Source organism: Mastigoproctus giganteus, chromosome 1 (genome assembly GCF_048544385.1).
Source record: "Mastigoproctus giganteus isolate SK-2022 chromosome 1, ASM4854438v1, whole genome shotgun sequence".
Lineage (NCBI taxonomy): Eukaryota > Metazoa > Arthropoda > Arachnida > Uropygi > Thelyphonidae > Mastigoproctus > Mastigoproctus giganteus.
The window spans coordinates 246,468,519-246,489,908 of NC_143575.1; the positions used below are offsets into that span (position 1 = coordinate 246,468,519).

The following is a 21,390-nucleotide window of genomic DNA, read 5'->3' on the forward strand; positions in this document are numbered from 1 at the left end:
TTTTATATACATTAACATTCTTGTTACACATATATAAGACATTATATTATAAACCTGGTGCCTTCATACATGTATCCCAGAGTCAAGTGTGGCTCCTAGGCAAAAGCCCATCTCCACCTAGTTCATCTGTTTTGGCGTAGAACCTCAACAAATCTAGCCTAAAAACATGTGCGAAGTATTTTACCACCGCCAATATAAGACAGCTGTTGCCTGGTGCTTTTCTCCAGGCCCGGGTTTACGTTATGTATTTGTGACGAATGCACAAGTCCCGCACCCACCAGATGTAGTGCAATACCAGTGGGTGTCAACAAATGAATTACTAGTGGAGAACTTCCACAAATTATCCTCACTTACACCCACTAATTATTATATTACACAGATATATACAATACTTTTTTTTTAAATATGCTCAGTCTCTGAATTACTGAGAGTCAAGAAAACAATATACAACATACATCTTTACAATAACAATTGACATAAATCTTGTCAATAACAATTGGCCAAAATCCATGCAACATTAATTAACATAAATCAACACAATAGCAATCCATATAAGTCAACACAATAACAATTAACTTAAATCTTCTATTTAGACTTAAACCTTTTGTCTTTTGTCATTTGTGAAGTCAATTCCCAGAAGAAGCTGAAGTTCTTAGCTGAGTCCTCAATATGAAAACTGATCTTGAGAAGGTTTGCAGAACAGTAAAGTTATTATGGTCTTCAACTAAGATATTTACATTGTTCTCCAATAAGTTTGGAACCGCAGACATTAAATCTATTCTAAGTTGAGAGTACAATGGATAGTTCAGAAGTACATGAATCCATGTTTCATATTCCCCACATGTGCAGTACGGATCAGGCTCCAGGCCAAGCTCAAATAACTTAGCCTGGAGGGACCCATGCCCTGTTAGCAGATAAGTTGTCATAGAAGGTCTAAACCACGAAATAACTCCAGGGGTTGTTGAGAATTCCACTTGCGCAATATACTTTCTTGTTACAAGCCCAAATTCGCTCTCATCCCATCTTTTTTGCCAGACAACAGTAAATTCCTTCCAAAGCCTTTTCTTCTCCCTTTTAAAGTCGCTGGCTGGGTCAGTCGTAATTATAAGCATTGTCTTAGATTGTCCTTTTTTTAGGCAGTAAATCAAACCCCGAAAAGCAATATATAAATCTACAGGAATCATACCACCAAGTATTTGGAGTGCGTTGTTTGAAACAATCCTTGGAATATTATTGATCATCAAAAGAACTAATCTTTGTGTGGAAATAAGTTTGTTTCACTTTTACCTTTGATACTTTTTGGTAACAAACACTTGCTGCGTATGATATAATAGGCAAAAATATGGTTTTATAGTAAAGGTTCAAGGTTTTCTCACATGAGGCAGAAAACTGAGTTTATCATCTAAGGTGATTCCTAAATACTTAGTTTGGGATACATATGGAATTTGGGTATTATTTAGTTGGACAGTCTGGACAGTCTATTTTGGCTAAAATGGTTCTTAAAAGTCATAAAACTGGTTTTACTGGGGGATATTTTCAGTTTGTTGACTGTAGCCCATGACATTGTCATCCAAGATAGGCTGTATTTTCTCTTCAGTTATTCTCCTTGTGTTTCCATCAGCAACGATCACCAAATAATCTGCATACGCTACATTTCTTAAGTCAAAAATGTAACTATGACTTTGTTCCAGAGGAGAGGTCCCAACACTGATCCTTGGGGGCATCCTTTGAAATTTGAGCCCAGTACATAAGATGTTTTGCCACCACCTTAATATGTCTGTTGCTAAAGTATGATCGCATAACACTGTAGATAAACGCATCACACTGAAGATCTCAAGCTCCTGAGGGCACTTTCCCATCATAAAGTGTCAAATGCGCCCTGAAAGTCCACAAACACAGCGAGTACATATTTAGCAGGTGAGTTGGACACATAGTTGGTCAGAAGATTTATAGCATCTTCAGTAGACCATTCTTTCTTGAAGCCGTATTGTGCTTCTGAACATAACTGATGATCTTCTAGCATTTTTTGGATTCTTGGGGCTAACATTCACTCAAACAATTTCCCCAGGTTTGCTAAAAGCGAAATAGGTCTGTAGGCCCATGGATCTGATATTAATTTCTCAGGCTTGTGCAGTATCTTTAGTAGAGCTATTTTCCATTGACGAGGAAATATTCCTTCTAGTAAACACTTATTTATCAAATTTAAAAGAATGTGTGGAAAAAATTCAAAAAATGTAACTATGACTGTGTTCTCAATCAGGTCAATACTGGAGCATTTCTTACCACTGAGCTTTGCCACGGCAGAGCCCAAACCCAGGAGTGAAAAGGGTTCAATGTCTGATAGTCCTTCATACTTTTCATTATCATGACGTATTTGCATTTGTTCAGGTGAATCTAGATCCAATATATCTTTGGGGAATAGGTTGTTAATTATGGAATCCATCGTAGACATCCAGTCTTGAGTCTCTTGACCATCTACTTTAACTGCGTTATAAACATCTCCGCAAGCCATTTTGTTCCTTGATATCCAGTAAGGCAAGCCCCATGGTTCTTTATTTCCCATATCCATTACAAAATTTTTCCAACAGCTTTCTTTTGAGTTGGAAATTGGCTTTTTATAGTTTTTCCTTAGAGTACTGTAAGCTTCCCTGAAGGTCCAAACATCCTCGGCAGAAAGATGCCTATGTCGCTGGAATTCTTTTCTAGCCTGTTGAACTTGCTTTCGCAGGTTACTTAAGTCTGAAGACCACCAAGGAACAAAAGTTCTTCTTGTCTGCTTTCTTTTGGCTGAGTACTCCATTGCCCAATACAGGTGGGTCCAGACGAAATTTGTAAATTCAATTGCTGTCATAGCTTTTAAACTATCTACAACATCTGCAGAGAAAATAGTGAGAAGGTAATCTCTGAATTTGTTCCATTTAATGGTATTCATTGAGAAACATTTAAGATCGTGTGGCTGTGATTCATTATATTGCTGTCGAGGCTTCAAACCAAATACAATAGCGTGGTGGTCGCTATTCACAACGTTTGGAATAACATCCTAGTCGGACAGAATTTCATCTATTCTAATTGTGGTAAGGGTGAATCTATGTTTGATTCGCCATTCACAGTAGAGAATGTGAACGGCTTGTCAGATAATTTACACTTAAATTGTAGAATGAAATTAAATCTTTGAGAGCTAATCCTCTAGGGTCGGTAAAACCACTGTGCCAGAAGTTGGATTTGGCATTTAGATCCGCTGTTATTATAAGATTTTTAGAAGCGAAATTAGTACATATATTGTCCAAATGATGGAGAGTCAATTGTATGTCTTCACTAGGTGGACAGTAAACAGATGCAATGTAAAAATTTATGAAAAGTATAAAAATCATTAAACAGGTCACAGTGTCCGTGCACAGACCTCTAATGTTTGTAACAACAAGATCATTATTTATAACAACTATGGCACTTTTTGGAGGTTTGTCAAGTGAATGAATAATTCTTGCTGAGGTGGGAAAACCCATAACTTTGTGGGCCTCACTCCCTACCTGCAAAGAATGAAAGGGTTCTTGTATGCAAATAATATCAAAATTATTTTCAAATGCTGTTATTCTAATCTCATCCATTGCCACTCTGCAGTGCTGACCATTTATCTGAAGAACTTTTATCCCCTCATATATAATATAACCTAAAATTGGATTCTTATCGGCCAACGCTGTTGCTGAATTTGAACCATTATCACTCATGTTTGGTTCTGCTGTCCATAGGTTGTACTGCTTTTAAGTATTCTGGACACTTGGCATCCCTTACAGAATGATAGTAATATCTACCACGTCTCTTGCAGTTGATACATTTTGGACAGTATTCTTTATGGGGACAATCTCCGAAGACATGACCACCCTCTCTGCACAGCATCCACAAGAAACTGCCTTATGCAAACAAAACTGTGCAGAGTGGCCATACCCCAAACAACGGAAACACTTGCTTACAATCGTAAACTTACAGAATCTGTGTGATGTAAATCCTAGATAGATTCTATCACTATCTAAAATATACCGCATCATGCAAGGACTGAATCCAACCACCCAATTAACCACCTTTGCACCCGATCCAGAACTAAATCTGAAAGTCACCTTGTCTTTAACTTCATTCTGTGAGAAGCCATAGTCTTTTAAGTTTTTAATGAAAAGATCATCAAGTATTTCCTCCTTAGCATATTCACAAGGGACACCATATATTAACGCTGTTGGATCAGATAACCGAGGTTTCTCCATTGTAAAACCTTTCTCTTTCAAAGCAGAAGCAGAATAGATCCTATTAGCATCTACCGAATTTGTGGTCTCCACAAGGATCCCCCTATTCCTAAGGAGATGGATACTTTTTACTTTCATCTCCTTGTGGTCATGCTTAATGACTTGTGTCACCTTCTGCTTTATATCCTAACTCGAACTCAAGGAAGAATCCTCAGTAGGACTAAAAATAATTAGATTCTGAGAATCAGCCACACCTCTAGGAACTGATAAGGATCTATCCCGACTTGCACTGTCAGTCCTCTGTTTGGATCTTGGTTTATTCTGGTTGACAACTTCAGATCCTGCCGCACTACCTCTGCATAAGACTTCTTATGAAGTTCAATCTGGCAATCTAACATTTCTTTTATCTGAGAAGCACTTTCCCCCAGATATCTAGCGCATACCTTAAGGCACTCATTGTCCACAACCAAAGCTGTGGTCACTGCCTCCACATCAGCCCAGAGACCATAAATTCTATTAGATGCTGGTTCTGTTATTTTACTTGAATCTTTAGACATTATTTCTCCTAAAGCCCTTCTTATCTTAGCCAATGTCACATACACCTCCGAGGCATGTAATGATCCTCCGAGGTTCAAACCATCTATAAAAGAAATCTCTTGGTCCTCCCTACTACAAACATTAACTATTTTATCGCCTGTATCACTTGGGGAATCAAGAACTGCATAGCCCTCACTGTTCTTGGCTGTACTAGCTTGAACTTCTTTAACGAGAGACTGGCTGTTCTTATCTTCTTCATCATTCAAAGTCTTATTTTTATCCAATTTTGTGTTTAAGTTTAGTTTTGTCTTTTTCCCCTTTTGTAACCATTTTAGGGGTCTTTGATTTCCTTTTACCTTTATGCTTTACTGGTGTCTGAAAAGAATTTTTGTTAGGAGACACCTGTTTTGTTGCAAAATCAACAGAAGAAGAATATGCATCAGAAGAAGATGAATATGCATCAGAAGAAGATGAATATGCTTCAAATTCCTGGGACCAAGTAATATCTCGGTCTTCTTCTGACATTATGTTTATTAAACAAGTAATTCAGAAGACAACAACCAATTAATTTCAACAGTTTAACAATATATGTCTATATAGACACTTTACCCGACCCGGGATGAAATCTGCATAAGAGTTGAATTTATCAAGGTTGGTTTACAGGTCTCAGCCCCTAACAGACAGGGGGCACTACAAAATTATTTACAAAATGAGTAATTTCAAGTAGATTCTTTTCCTCCAAAGTAAGATGCTCAACTCCAAAATTAAGAGAGTTATAGTGACTTTAAGTTTCTTTAAAAGTAGCCCAAAACTAGCCCCATGTTAACCTATGGGACTTTTCCGAAATGTAAATGTGAAATCTAATTAATAAAGACTGATATATTCCAAGTATATAGTGACAAATAGATATTTAATGGCTTCTCCCTAAAGGGGGCTGCCCCAAAGCTTGTAAATTTCCAAGGCAATAAGATAACAAGTCTCCATTTTGCACAATGTTATTTCAATGGGACAATGTAAAGTCTATGGGAATTTTCACAAGGGAAAATCCTCTATGGTAAGCCTATGAGGCTATGATCTATATATGTCCCTCTTAGAGTTCGAAGACAATTTCCAAACACCGATATCTTGTGTGTCTCTTCAATACCTGCAATAAAATTTTATCCTATGACTCACCGAAGTTATCTCTATCCATGTCATATATTTTATAAACGTAACTACTCTTTAAACCATGCTTGTACATTAAAAAAAAAGGAGCACGATTCCATAAGCATTTAACAAAACCATCACTGCGCCACCTAGCCACTCTCAGACAGAGTCCTCATAGATGTAAATGTTATATATATATACCCCCAGCACCTCCTTATAAGTCATCCATAAAATATCAAACTGGATCATCAACCAGCTTCATCCTTCAGACCTGCACTTTGTCTGTGGAGACTTTAATCTTCCTCCCAAGCTAGTTAACCTTCAGCAAATGCTCCTATCAAATTTATCTTGTACAAGATTACAAATCTCCCAACCAGAGGTAACAACAAACTAGATCTCATCCTTGCTTCTTTTCCTTGCATACCTGATTACATGCCAGAGACTTATTTCATTCGGACCACAAGCCAATTGTCGTTCTTTTACACATACCTGCTCCAAACCTCAATGTTGTGAATTTGGCTAATACCAAAGTAATAGTCAGTCCCTGGTTTTTTGAGTATTTCTAAATGTGTTGAGGCTGCTTCTGTCATCCCATGGACAGTCTTAGAAAATTGTGATCTCGAAATTGCACTGAATTTGCTTACTAGATGGCTTAAGACGATTGCAACCTTTGCAGTATCAAAGAGAATTTCCATCATGCCTCGGTCCAGAGCATAATGGATTCCTCATCTTAATATGAGCTTCAAGTTAAAACAGCATCTGCACAAAATGTGGAAGTAGTTGCAAATTGTCCAAAAGAGGACAGCTTACTATAGAGCAAGCACAACATTTAACAAACAGAAATCTCAGGCAATTAAGCATTATACGAATATAACCCTTCGTAGAGGAAAATGCCCCTATTCCAAGCGGCCTTCTGATTTTCCCCTAAATCTTGAACCTGACCAGTGGCTTGGCTTCATATCTAGATTTGCCTCGAACACAGAATATCCTGATCTTCATACACCAACAACTGGAATCCCACTCTGTCTGCAGTATCAATCTCCAGGGAACAGCTTATTGCTGCCATTAAGTCTACACCAGCTTCTGCTATGGCAGGTGCATTTGTCATTTGAGTGAGCTTCCATCCCAAGTTGCCACCAGGGTTCTCACCCATATGCAACTTGGTTCTCATTTGTATTTCTTCTTCTACTAGTCTAGTTGGTTATTTTTTTAAGAAACACAAGACCAACTGGTCAACTCAAAAGCAACTTTAACAAATTGCAAAAAAGTAACTAAAACTGTTACGATCTCTAAATAATTCCTTTAAGTTATATTCAGTAAGAGTGAGTGTCCCTCACTCCAGTCTTGCTCTAATGTTCTCATATAGTGGACACTCCAGCATCATGTGGAGGAGTCTCTGGCTCTCCGCAAACACATTGCTGTGTTTGCGGAGAGCCAGAGACTTCAGGCCATGTCCAGTGAGAACAGCACAAGCCACAAGCCCAAACTGGAGCCAAGAACGTTGTTCTCAGCTCACAGCACAAACGTGTATAAATGCTGACCATTCTCAGAATTGGTCCACTGCAGTTGCTATGGCAGGTGCAGATGGAATCCCCCAATTCATTATCAAATGTCTTAGCCCATATATTCTGGATCCCCTTCTAACTATTTTTAATGCTGTTTTGTCAAGCCATTTCAGGTAGATGTTCCAGCAGTGGAACATCTACCTTGTGAAGCCTATAGCCAAAATTAAATCTCCGACACTTCTTAAGCAATACCAACCATTCTCCAATGTCTCAAGTCTTCTAAAGCTCTTTGAGAAGGTACTCCTCCCTGCTCTAACTAAACAACTTCTCTCGCATAGCCTCCTCAAATCCATTACTCCCTTCCTCATAGATCCACTGTTACTAACCTCTTAGCCACCACCAGCTCTATCCTCTCTGCCTTTGAATCTCAAGTAGAGCTTGTAGTCACTTATGTAGACCTTGAAGCAGCTTTCAACTCTACAAACGTTCCTTTAATGTTGAAGCTACTTTCAGACCACTATCAGATTAAGGGAGACACTCTTCAGTTCCTTACATCACTCTTCCAAAATAGAATAATTCAGCTTACTGTCCATGGGCACATATACGAGCGAAGTATCTCTTCTGGCGTACCACAGGGTGACGTCTTATCTGGGATCTTGTTTACAGCACTTATTTCCCCACTTGTTGAGTCCAGGCATGACACTTTATGTTATGCAGATGATATGAAGCTCCTCGCACCAATTTCTCCACATGATCATGATGATCTCGTGATAATAGCATCAATTAATAATACACTCATGGAATTTGAAAACTACCTCAACCAGTTCGGATTAAAAATAAACCCAGAAAAAGCTGAATTTATGATATTCTCCTTAAAGAAAATGCCTTCTTATATTCAGCCAGTTCTGTGTAATTCTCCTATTTCCATCATCAATAAACACTATCTCGGGGTTGTTTTTGATCCAAAGCTCTGCTTCAATTACTACATAGACAAGCTACTCACCCTGGCAGCTCGACTCTGATGGATTGCCAAACAGCATTTACATTATATTAATGAATGTCACAACTACTAGAAAATATATAAAAACCACAGTATACTCTCCGCTTTATATGCGGCAAAGGTATGGGCATCCACTGTCCCTAGCACAATCAGGCCACTTATTTTCTGCTGAGTTTTAGCTCTTAAAAATGGGCCATAAACAAACTTCCTCAACAGCTAAGGACAATTGAAATGGCTAGTTTGATTCAAATTCATAGGCTCCCCACACTAATTAGAGTGAAACGTCTTACCACGCCTATCAAAATGATCGTAGAGCAAGATTTCAGAACCATCATTCTGGGACCTGTGCTCATGGAGAGTCCATCAGAGCAACTCCAACTCTGTGCCCACATCTCAGCCGTCTCCACCTATCTGATAGGTTCTTGCCTGTTCAGCTACTTTCATGTGTCCAGTCCTTGGATGCTGACCTTAATAAGTTCTCTTGTGACAGGGAATACAGATGCTACATCCTTGAATTATACTTCCCTGTCCCTGATCCTTCTCCTCAAAGCTCATCTTAATGCTGCAAGCTGATATAAAGCCCATCTGATATAAAGATGGCATACCACCTTTTTCAGTATGACAGTGAATAATGAAGATTAACTACTTCTGTTCAGTGCAAAGAACACTGCCTCTTATATTACTATATGGAATTATTTGTTTCCACCAATATCTTCTTTATATATTGTAGCGTAAATAACTATATTATACTTCGAGTTTTGAGCTGTACTTCCACATATGTATTTCCTTATGTTCGATATATCAATGTTCTCTATTTATTATTATATGGTATTATTACTGTTAACCCCTGGCCTGGGGACCGTGAAGGGCAATATTGCAATGTATTCAATTGTATTATTATTATCATTATTGCAATAAAGATTTCTAATCTACCCTTGTTTTAATTATACCCTGATCTCTTGAACATATACATAATAAATGTTACTTTATATTACAGGTTGACCATCACTAAATCTGGCAGCGTTGGGACCTGTGGGGTGCCGAATTAGTGAGTTTGCCGGATCACTGCTGGTTATTTTAGCACATACAGTTTACCCAACAGCTAACCACCTCATCCTACCTTTAATACATTGACTGCCAAGATAGTTTAAGAAAAAAATTTCCCAGGGGCCAAAAAATATTTAGCAAATAATTTGATTAGTAATTCTAAAATAAATATTGTAATGTCAGTGTTGTCGTTTTAATATAAAAAAAAAAAAAAAAAAAAAAAGTCTTTTTTTTGTCGCATATATGTGGCCAACATGACCCAGTAGGTTACTTTATTTCTTGAGAAGCCATGTCGGCCACATATGTGTGACGCTATGACTCAGGTTGTCACAGACATTCTCTCAGATATGCCAGACAAGCTGTACTTGCTACCTGGGAGTCTAAAATGCTGACGGAACTGATATTTGGGTGACACTCAAGTCAAGTGGACCCAATTTCGGCGAAGTCCAGATGGCCTGTGACAACCAAATCCTCTGCTTGCACCTTCACGATGGTGGGACTGTCAGTAATCCTGGGATTAACCTCCATGCACAAGTACATGGTGGGTGACCATCCAGGTGTGAACCAACGTAAGCAGGGGTCGAGGTGTGGCGCCCACACCACATGGAGGAATGCCGCCCCTCTATGTTACCAGGCAGTACTAGGTGGTAGATGACTCTCATCAACTGGTGAAATACCACCACTTTGCTTATTGGAGGCTTGAAGTGGTGGAACCCATGTTTAGTCTCTAGAGTTAAGTTCCGGTCAACACTTCCCCATCTCTTCCATCATGCAGTATGATTGATGACTTTTGAGGTTATGATGAACGTCGTGGCGAGATCCAATATTCCTTACATTGCGAGGGTACAGCTCTAAAACGGTGTTCGCAGGCCGGCCGCTAGTTAGTACACCGGACTGAACCTATTGGTAACTCTCTAGGAAGCTTCCAGATCAGCTAATGTATAATCTTGCTACCTCTACTCTGCCAGATAGTGAATGGAGGGAGTCCAAGTAGTGTGTATGCAGCCACATTATGTCAAGCATTGTCGAGGCCACATTATGTCAAGGATCTGGGTATATTCTTACCACATGTACGCCATATCCAAAAATTTAATTACTTCATACAGCATGTCCCACCTACTTTTTCTTACTATTGAATACACCATGAATTGTCAAACTAATAGAGCAAGCTTATCTGCGAAAAGATCTAAACCTCCCAACCACTTCCTAATTCATTTCACAAATATACGTGGTCTCAATTCTAATCTCAACGATGTCCATTTCCACTTGCAGTCTGCCAAACCCCATGTACTTTTTCTGATAGAATCTCAGTTATCGGTTGATTCATCTACTGCTCATCTCAGATGCCCAAATTATTCGCTGTATGATTCCTTTCGCCTCAAAGGTGGTACTTGTGCATATGTCCGTTCTGATATTCCCTGTCAGAGACTTGGCAATTTGGAATCTCCTCTCTTTGATCTTCTCTGGCTTAAAATCTCTCTACCTCATTGTGTCAAATTAATCTGTTGTCTCTACCGTTCTCCCAACTCCACTAATGACTTGGAGCTCTTTGACTTCCTCTCTTTGCAACTTGACTTTCTCCAGTCCAACTTTCCTAACAGTGAAGTAATTTTCCTTGGTGATTTTAATGTTCACAACTTCAGCTGGATTCCGTTTTCTAGTCACACCGACCCAGCAGGTCGAGATGCAGAGGCTTTTGCAATGACTAATGACCTAGCACAGATTGTTCATTTACCTACAAGAATACCGGACAATCCTAATCATACAGCCAATAAGCTTGATCTTTTTCTCACAAACAACCCTTCTAAGTACACGGTCGAAGTGAGAGGTCCTTTAGGCACTTCAGATCACAACTTGGTGATTGTCTCTTCTCCAATGGAACCTTTATCTCATGGCTATTCCCAACCACGTGTTGTTTGGCATTACAAGAATGCAAAATGGGATGACCTGCGAGACTTCTTTTCTTCTTTTCCTTGGTCAGATTACTGTTTCAAAACTTCTGACGTCAACGTTTGCTCAGATCGTGTCAGTGAAATTATTCTTGCAGGATTGGAATCCTTTATCCCACACTCCACTTTAAAATCTCGTCCTTTATCTAAACCTTGGTTTTCCAATAAATGTGCTAAGGCTATTCAAGAGAAGAATGTTGCATATCGTAATTGGCTTGTTTCTAATTCTTCAGTTTCATTTTCTGCCTACACCAAAGCTCGCAACAGTTGTAAAGCAGTTATTAATTAGTCCAAACTAGAGTTTGAACAGGCTAAGAGTAGAAAACTTGCTTCTTGCCCTAATGGTAGCCGAGCATTCTGGTCTCTTGCCAAAGCTATTGGCCGCAACTTTTGCCCATCTTTGCTCCCACCTCTGTCCAAACCAGATGGTTCTGTTGCCACTTCAGCCAAGGATAAAGCTGACCTGCTAGCATCCCATTTTTCTTCCAGCTCATGTATTAATGATCTTGGTAAAACACATCCCACCATTCCCAACACGCTCCATTCAATGCCTCCTGTGGTCTTCCGTCAAAAGAATATCAGAAGGATTTTGATGAATCTTGATGCTAAGAAAGCTCCAAGTCCTGATGGTATTTCTCCACTTGTTCTCAAAACCTGTGCTCCTGAACTTACTCCTATTCTTTGCCGCCTTTTTTCACTTTCTTATTCCAAAGGTGTTTTTCCTTCTGCTTGGAAATTTGCTCATATCCAGCCAGTTCCTAAAAAGGGTTACAAATCCCTCACATCCAATTATCGTCCCATTGCAATTACTTCTACTCTTTCTAAAGTAATGGAGAAATCAATTAACCGCCAACTCTTAAACTACCTAGAAACCTTCCGTCTGATCAACGATCACCAGTATGGATTCCGTCAGTGTCGATCCACTGGAGATATTCTGGCTTATGTTACCCATTTATGGACTAATTCAATGGAAAGGTTCGGTGAAACACAAGTAGTTGCTCTTGACATCTCAAAGGCTTTTGATCGTGTTTGGCATAAAGGTCTTCTAAACAAGCTTCCATCTTATGGTTTGTCAACTGTTTTTACTAATTGGTTAACCAGTTTTCTCTCTGATCGCTCACTGAGGGTGATGGTAGATGGCTCTCTGTCTTCTAACTTCTCCACTAATGCCGGAGTCCCCCAAGGTTCAGTTCTTTTCCCCACTCTTTTTCTCTTGTATATCAATGACCTTCTTCCATTGACTGGAAATCCTATCCATAGTTTTGCCGATGATAGCACATTGCATTCAACTTTCCATTTTGAGAAACCTTGTTCTGCTCAATCAGCTTCAACTTCTCGAAAATCTGCTACCAATTCCTTAATTGCCGATCTTCAGGTAATTCTCCAGTGGGACAAAGACAACTTAGTTGATTTCAACCCTTCTAAAACTCAGTCTTGTCTTATATCTCGCAAAAAAGGATTCTTCTACTCCTATGGTTATCTTTAGTGACACTCCGATTTCTAGGCAAAATGATATATCTCTTTTGGGGATTACCCTGACTTCTAATCTCTCTTGGCACAAGCACATTACAAATATTGCTTCCTCTGCATCTAAAAAACTTGGTTTTCTCTTTCACTCTCGACGTTACTTTTCTTCCAAACACCTGCTCACTCCATATAAATCGCAAATTCGCCCTGCCATGGAATATTGTTCCCACATCTGGGGTGGTGCCCCCAAAACCTCTCTCAGGCTTCTTGATTTCATTCAGAAGAGGGCAGTTAGGTTAATTAATGATTCATTTCTAACAGAGTCTCTCCACTCGCTTTCTCATAGACGCACTGTTTCTGCTGCATGCCTCTTCTACAGATACTTCCATGGGCACTGTTCTTCTCAACTGGCTTCTATAATTCCTGCTCTCTCTTTCAAAACAGTCCGAACACGTGCCGCCACCAGCCAACATCCATTTACTGTCCACCTTCAAACCCACAGAACCAACTTTTCATCTTCCTATCTTCCTAGTTTATTCATTCAACTGCCGTTTTCAGGAACAACCTTCCTTCATGCGTATTTCCTGAAAATTACAATCTACAGAAGTTCAAAGTCCAATGTCAACAAATATCTTCTTTCATCTTCTTAACATCAAACCCAAGCACGGTACTAAGTACTATAGGTTCTAATACCTCTCGTGTTTGAGGTTCACATAAAAAAAAAAAAAAGGTCATTTGCGATTCGTTTATTGCACGCGTGGCGAGCGCTGCAATAAACTCTCAAACATCGCAATAAGTTTGTCAGTATTGTTAGAGATTTTGTGAAAACAAGTTCGTTAGCACGTTGTATTATCCATCATATTGTGTTGTGTTTTTCCGCAAGTTTGTACAAGTGTGTTGTAAAAAAAAAAATCTAAAAAGGAATGGCTAAAAGAAAATTACTAAAATAAGAGGAACTGAGAGAAATTGCTGGAATTTACGATTAGGCAGAGTTAAAGTTCTCACTGACACACCAACCTCGAGTTTTTTCAAAAGTTCAACTTTATCTGTTATGGACAATGTACGGTGTTTGCCTTTTACACCATGAGAGGCACTTCCATTTATGTACTGGAACCATGGCTGGGTCTAACTGTGAGCAGTTTATAATAATAAATGCAGAAAAAGAAGTGGGAATGGCTTGCCAGTGTTTACGAATTTGCGCCAACAGCTGATGCTGCAACCAACGCCATCAAAATAGTAGCGGCACGTCGGTGCACTGACCCAGGAAATTTGAAATTACGTTCGCGGAAATTATGTCTGAATTAGAGATGGAACCAGATTTCCGGTGGCCGGATTAGTGAGGGTCGACCTATACTATTAAATAAATTGAATAAGTTGATAAACTATAAAATCAACTCAAATTTAAGCAAGACCTTTTCATGCTATACTGTGCTCTTTATAATCATGGTCAAATGAATGTATCAATATCACAGTGTCCATTATTTTACAAAAATTTTTATAAAATATGATAAGCATGTAAGTTGCACCAGTTCAGTGAGCAAATCAAGAATTGAGAAATCAACACTTGCAGAACATTTAATTAGATTGTTTAATTTGCTTCCAAATAATTAATTATTTGAACAAACCGACTATTTGAACAAGTCAATCCAAATTACTAATTAACTAATAATTAACTTCCTACAGTACTCATAAAAAAGTATAAGTAAACTGCATTCATTAAACTTTCAATATTCTCAAATTTGCTCACCTTTTGCATTCCATCAAGAGCAGCTAAATGAGGTAAATCAACTTTAAAATAATTAAGATCATTTGCTATCTGCTGTTCCTGAGCCTGAAGTTCAGCTACCTTTTTTTGATATTGATTCAAAATATCAAATGCTTCTTTACAGGTTAGCTTGTCACTATATGGACCATTCATATTGAAATTTTCCACAAGAGAGTTTGCCTGATCTCTTAATTCTTCTGCAGAATGAAGGAGGCCTTTTTTGAAAGTATCCTGTATGTAATAAAATTAAATTGAAATTAAATTACATTAGATATACTGCAAATTACACACACACACAAAAAAAAAAAAAAAAAAAAAAAGAACTAGGTTTCCTAAGCACATTCTGACAGGTTATTTATAACTAATGCAGATAAGAAGAGTGCAGGTTTTAAAAAAAAAAAAAAAAAAAAACAAGTATCATTCTGCTTTTGAAGATTGAAAACGCTTTAAAAAAACTGTTTCTGTATTCATTTTTGTACTGATCTAAAAATTTGCTTCTTATTACTGATCTATTTATATTCCACGACAACCACATGGGGTCAGAGGAATCTATAAGCAGAGAACACAAGGACATTGCAGCATTCTATAGTATATGTGGATTTGAATGTGTCCCCTTACTTGGAAAAGTGTTTGTTAGGCTTTTACCAGAGAGTTGCACCTCACTCACCCTTCTGTTGCCATGTACCATCCAGGAGAGCCTTCGCTCACCTCGAGCATAGATGAGCCATGGTCATCCAACACCTCACCAGTGGTTTGTAGGTTCCCTCTCCTCGCACCACTTTCGGTAGGTACTAACCATGGCTGACCGTGAGCATCCCACCAGCTGTTTCGGATATGCTCTGACTCAGTCATCTGGCCGTTACAATTTGGCCTTTGTAAAACTTGCTTAAGTCTGCTGCCTTTCCCATCTGAAGAACAAGAGTAACACTGATTAACAGAGCTCAGTATCAGGTTTTTTTAATACCACGTCCCAATCCACGCACGCACCATAGTTCACCTGCAGTTGCTTCGATTTGCATAACGACTTGCTGGTTATAATGTTTTGGCTCATCAGTGTACATTCGGTGCATACTCTGTGATATGAAGTAATTGAACAAAGTTATCTGCAAAAAAAAGTAAACTTCCAAAAGCTTAAATATCTTGGTCTTGGTCTTAATCTGAATGATGCCCATTTCTGTTTTATAATCTTCTAAGTCCCACTTTTTCTGACAGGATCTCAACTCTGTTTCCTTGATTACAACTCATCTCATTTGTCCAAATTATTTGCTTTATGATTCCTTCCAACTTAACACTGTGACACATATGTGCATGTGTCTATCTGCTCTGATATTCCTTGCCTGAAACTTCTTGTTTTTGATCTCCATTGGCTCAAAATTTCTTTATCTCATTCTACCAAATTCATTTCCTTGTTTTTGATTTTTTTTAATGAAACCCCCAAGCACAAAAGGTATTAGAACCTATAGTACTTAGTAATGTGTGGGTTGAGAAGATGAAAGAAAGATTGATAGTTCAAAGTTTGATAAATCACTTTGAATAATTTTTATTTTTTTTCCTTTGAAATTTGACTTCCTCCAGTCTAACTTTCTTAATAGTAAAGTAATTTTCCCCAATGAGTTTAATGTTCATACCTCTGGATGGCTTCAATTTTCTAATTGAACAGATCTAATGCAAGGCAAGTTAAGGTTAATTGGGCAATTAGAAACCATTCTGGGATACTGTTCAGCAACAGAGCCATTAAGGAAACTTCTTGTCTGGACACTATTCAGACTAATCCAGCTGGTAGATATGTTCAGGCTTTTGCTATTACTAATAACTTTGCACATCTTATTCATTTACCTCTTAGAATGCCAAACAATCCTAACTACATGCTTAACAGTTTGATTATTTCTTCCAACAACCCTTCAAAGTACAGGTAGTTCTCGCTTTACGAGTTCCCGGGTTTACGAGTTTTTTTTCCCAAGTATCAACAAAATCGAAAATATGAACATTAATTGCAAAAAATCAATGTTAAACATTCGGAAATACTGCATTCCAAACCATGTGCATAGCTATACAATAGAGTGTACCCAGCTTTACGATATTAATCAGTTCCAGAGACACCATGGTATCGTTAAAATATCGCAATAACACATTGTTTGTTGTAATTTGTTTCAAGATCTCGGAAGTTGAACATTTCGTTGTATAATTAAGCTATTTATCTCTCTAAAATGTCATGAGCATGACCTTAAGGCCATATAAAAGGTCATGAGCGTGGTTTGTAAATCGGATTAGTTACCAATTCAAATCATTAAAATGCACTACACTTTCATCGTTATCATATGTTCTGTTATAAGAATCAATTTTAAATGCCATTGTAACATTTTTCTAAAGCACATTTCTGAAGGTCACAACCATAAAACAATAAAAACAATTTGCACTTTCCGGTTCATTGGTCTTTTCTGTTACTGCAAGTAATTATAAACGGGTAGTAAACTCGATCTTCTTGCATTTGCAAAAATACTGATAGCTGGAATTGTGTAGTTTTTTTTACGTTATTATGGTGAAATGTGTTTTCCCTTTACTGAAATCTTCAATTGTATAAAAAATAAATTTTCAGAATCTTCTCTTCATTCCTTTTTTTTAAGCTTCGTAAACTTGTTACTCCACACGAATAGTGTTAGTTGCAATTTGTGTGTGCCGTTAAAAAATGCTTATGCATGCAATGGTGAAATTTATAATTAAAATAGAAATCTTGTAAACAAATGCCTCGAAGCATTTCTGAAGAAGACGACTTGTGCAACAAACCAACGAGTGCCGAGCCAATAATGAGTGATCAACGAGTGTGCATTTAGTCGGTGATGAAGAATAAACATTCTTTAACATTTGTAAGTCGTAAATTATTTCTCTATTATTATAATTTGCTTGATTTTACAGGTTACGTTTTCATTTTTTTGGATAAATCAATCATTGTTTAAACATAAACTAATTAGCTAACTAATTTCATTGTTGAGAGCATAACCCCTATTTTTAACCTTATGTCTATGGGAAGTAAATTCCCGCTTTACGAGCGCGAACGAACTAACTCGTAAAGTCAAGAACTACCTGTATACGGTTAATATTAGCTGTGCTATAGGTACCTCTGGTCCCTCACTTGGTGATGTTCTCTTCCCCAACAGAATCGGTTCCCAGCCATTCTCTAACCTCATTATCATTTATCAATATAAAAATTCAAAACCGGATGATATGTGTGATTTCTATATTTGCTCAAATGATGATGACACTGAAATTATTTTTGTAGTGTGATGAATTCCACCCTAAATTTTCATCATCTAAGAAACCACAGTTTTTAGAAAAAAACAGGATAAGAATAAATCATATTATAATCAATTGGTATCAAAAATTCCATCCAAAAACTTCTTTTTCTGCTTACAGTAAACATCCTAAGTTATAAATAAGTTATTAATATTGTTTGAAGATAATAAAGCACTCAAAGCCAATGTTTGTATTATTATGTTTATTTCTGAATTGGAAATGTGTACATAATCGGATCAAATTTTGAGTGAAGTGGTCGTTTGCGATGATGGTAATGTTGTAAAGACAGCTGTCACTGAAGAAGTGGTAAGAAAATATCACAAAACATTTGATCCCATTATATGCGTTTCCAATTCGGAAATATGCATAATAATACAAACTAGGTTTTGAGTCCTTTATTATCTTCAAACAACATAGTTTACCTACACATCATGCCTCATCAGGTTATTTGTTTTTTTTTTTTTTTTTTTTTTTTTTTTTTAGGAGCATTAGCAACTAAGGCCATATTGCTTCTGGATATGCGGTGGTCATTCCCTGACCTTTCCGCATCCTCTGTATTTGGTTGTGACGGGCTCGAACCCCAGTCTAATCAAGAAGCGTGTGCTACGCACTGCTGCTCCTTCCCACCTGGCTACGGAGGCGCCGCCTCATCAGGTAACTTGCCTCATGTCCAAATGGTAGTCAAGCTTTCTGATCTCATGAACCAACACACAACTGACCACAATTTCTGTCCAGCTGTACTTCCACTTATTTTAAATTCTAATGGAAATCTCCTACTAGACCAAACATATCCTTTAGTTTTCTTACAGAATGAGATTGGAATAATCTTGATACCAAGAAATGTTTAGGTCCAGAATTTCTTCACTTACCCTTAAAACTTACACTCTCATTGAGAGTTAACTCCTGTTTGGTTTTTGTTTTGACCTTGGGAAGTTTTGGGAAATGGCTAATCAGATCAGTGACCCAGCTGTTTATGGTACTCTAGTTCACATGGTTCTGTCATGTATTATGTTTTTACAAGTGTATGTTTATATGCAGAGGATTTAAGAAGCCAAGTGGAGAAATGTCATAAGGACTTCAGGACTTCTTGGCATTTGATTATTCAGGGAGTGCGAAAAACTTCAAAAAAAAAAAACATGGGGCGACAAATCCCTCTCTTCCAATTACCAGCTGATTCTGTCAGAACTGATCATGCTATCTTGGCTTATGATAATAATCTGTAGAAAATTCTATGAAAAAGTTAGGAGAAACTCAAGCAGTTACCCTTGACATTGCTTAGGCTCTCTATCATCTTTGACATTAAGGCTTTCTAAGCAAGCATCCACTGTATAGTCTGCCTTCCAATTTTTGTACATGGGTAGCAAGTTTCCCCTCTGACTGCCCATTCATGTGATGGTAGCAGATGGCACAAATCTTCTAACTTTTCAACTAATATTGGCATTCCCCAAGGTTCTGTTCTTTCACCTATTCTTCTCCTTCTGTAAAATAATTACTTTTTCCCATTGACTAAAAATCTTATCCACAATTTTTCCTATGACAGTAAACTACATTCTACTTCTCAGTTCAATAACCCCTGCTGTACAAAGAGTTACAACTCTTTACTACAACTTTATACAGCTCATGAGATACCCACCAGTTTCTTAAATACTTAGCATTAGTAGAGGCATTTGAGGCAAGAAAGAAAGCTTATGCAGCATCAGCCAAAAAAAAAAAATAATAATAAAATAAAATAAAATAAAATAAAATAAATAAAAAAAAAATAACCACTTCCACTTCACCCCTCTGTCCATTCGAAATACCTGTCCAGCTGAGCCTTAAACTTAGCATTTTAGCATTAGCATTACTAGAGGCATTTGATGCAAGAAAGCAAGCTTATGCAGCATTAGCCAAAAAAAAAAAAAAAAAAACCCCACTTCCACTTCACCCCTCTGTACGTTCAAAATACCTGTCCAGCTGAGCCTTAAACTTATTTAGGCTATCAACTTCCACTACAAGGGATAGAAGTCTGTTCCACCAACCAACCACCCACTGGCTAAAGGCAAATTTCCGCACGTCCATCCTACATCTGTCTTTCCTCAATTTGAATTTATGCCCTCTCAGGTGATTTTTCTGAGCTAGAGGAAGAATCCCATCAGCATTGAGCATGCTCAAACCATTCAAGGCTTTATACACCTCTATCAGATCACTCTCACTGGTGCCTAGTCCCCAGACACTGTAATTTGCAAAACTTAAGCCTTTCTTCATAAGAGCACCCCTTTGTTCCATTCACTAATCTTGTTGCCCTTCTCTGTACTCGTTCCAGCATCTCTACATCCTTCTTGAAATGAGGCCTCCAGACCTGTATACAGTACTCTAGGTGTGACCTGACCATTGCCTTATAGAAGGAAATAATCACCTCCTTATCCCTGCTAGAAAAATTCCTATATATCATCGACAATACACCATGAGCTACTCTTGCAGCCCGTCTGCACTGCTCAGAAAACTTCATATCTGTCTGCACAACCACCCCCAGGTCCCTTTCATTCTCTACCACTATCAGTGTAGTACCACAGAGTTGATACGTTGCTCTGGGGTTGCTGTTTCCCTTATGTAGTACTTTACATTTGTCAATGTTAAACTTCATTTGCCACCTCTCAGCCCATCTGCTCAACCTTTCCAGATCCTGTTGCAGTAGCATAGTGTCAGTAGTGTCCTTGACAACCCTGCCAACCTTCGTATCGCCTGCAAACTTGGACATTAAGCTTGGTATAGCATCATCAATATCATTTATAAATACAGAAAACAATAATGGACCCAATACTGAACCCTGAGGGACTCCATTAATAACACTTATCCACGATGAGCAGTGTCCATTGATTACCACTCTCTGTCTTCTCCCCCTCAACCACCCCTTTATCCATAGCAGCAATTTGACTCTAATGCCACACTGCTCCAATTTGTGCAGCAGTCTTCCATGTGCAACAGTATCAAAAGCCTTTCTAAGATCCAAGTATATAACATCAAAGTTATTCCCTGCATCCAGTTCTTTTGTGACTGCATCATAGTATCCAATCAAATTGATCAGGCAAGACTTCCCCTTAACAAAACCATGCTGTGTCTGAGCTATAACTAAAGTCTTGTCTAGATGATCCTGCAGTGCTTCTTTAACCAGTGCCTCCATTAATTTTCCAAGAACAGAAGTTAAACTAACAGGTCTATAATTACTTGTGTCGCCCTTTGATCCTCCTTTGTGAATTTCGGTCACATTTGCATATCTGCAGTCTATGGGTACTTCCCCTGAGTCCAAGGAAGCTCTCATAATTATGGCTAAGGGTTTGCTTACTTCCTTTGCTGCCTCCTTTAATATAACTGGATAGATCCCATCCACCCCAGGTGCCTTTCTTGTATTTATCTTCAACAATTTCTCCTCCACTTTACTCTCAGTTATTACAAGATTCTCTAGCTTACTGCC

General features: G+C 38.1%; 1 protein-coding gene across 1 annotated transcript in view; it reads right to left on the reverse strand.

Moving 5' to 3' along the window:
* Positions 1–21,390, reverse strand: part of kl-2 (dynein heavy chain 2, axonemal kl-2) — a 1,174,416-nt gene that overhangs the window by 805,962 nt on the left and 347,064 nt on the right. The window contains exons 22-23 of the mRNA XM_090369487.1: positions 14,631–14,879; positions 4,676–5,038 (exon numbers count right to left, since the gene is read on the reverse strand). Coding sequence (XP_090225613.1) covers positions 4,676–5,038; positions 14,631–14,879 — 612 coding nt within the window. The remainder of the gene's footprint in view (positions 1–4,675; positions 5,039–14,630; positions 14,880–21,390) is intronic.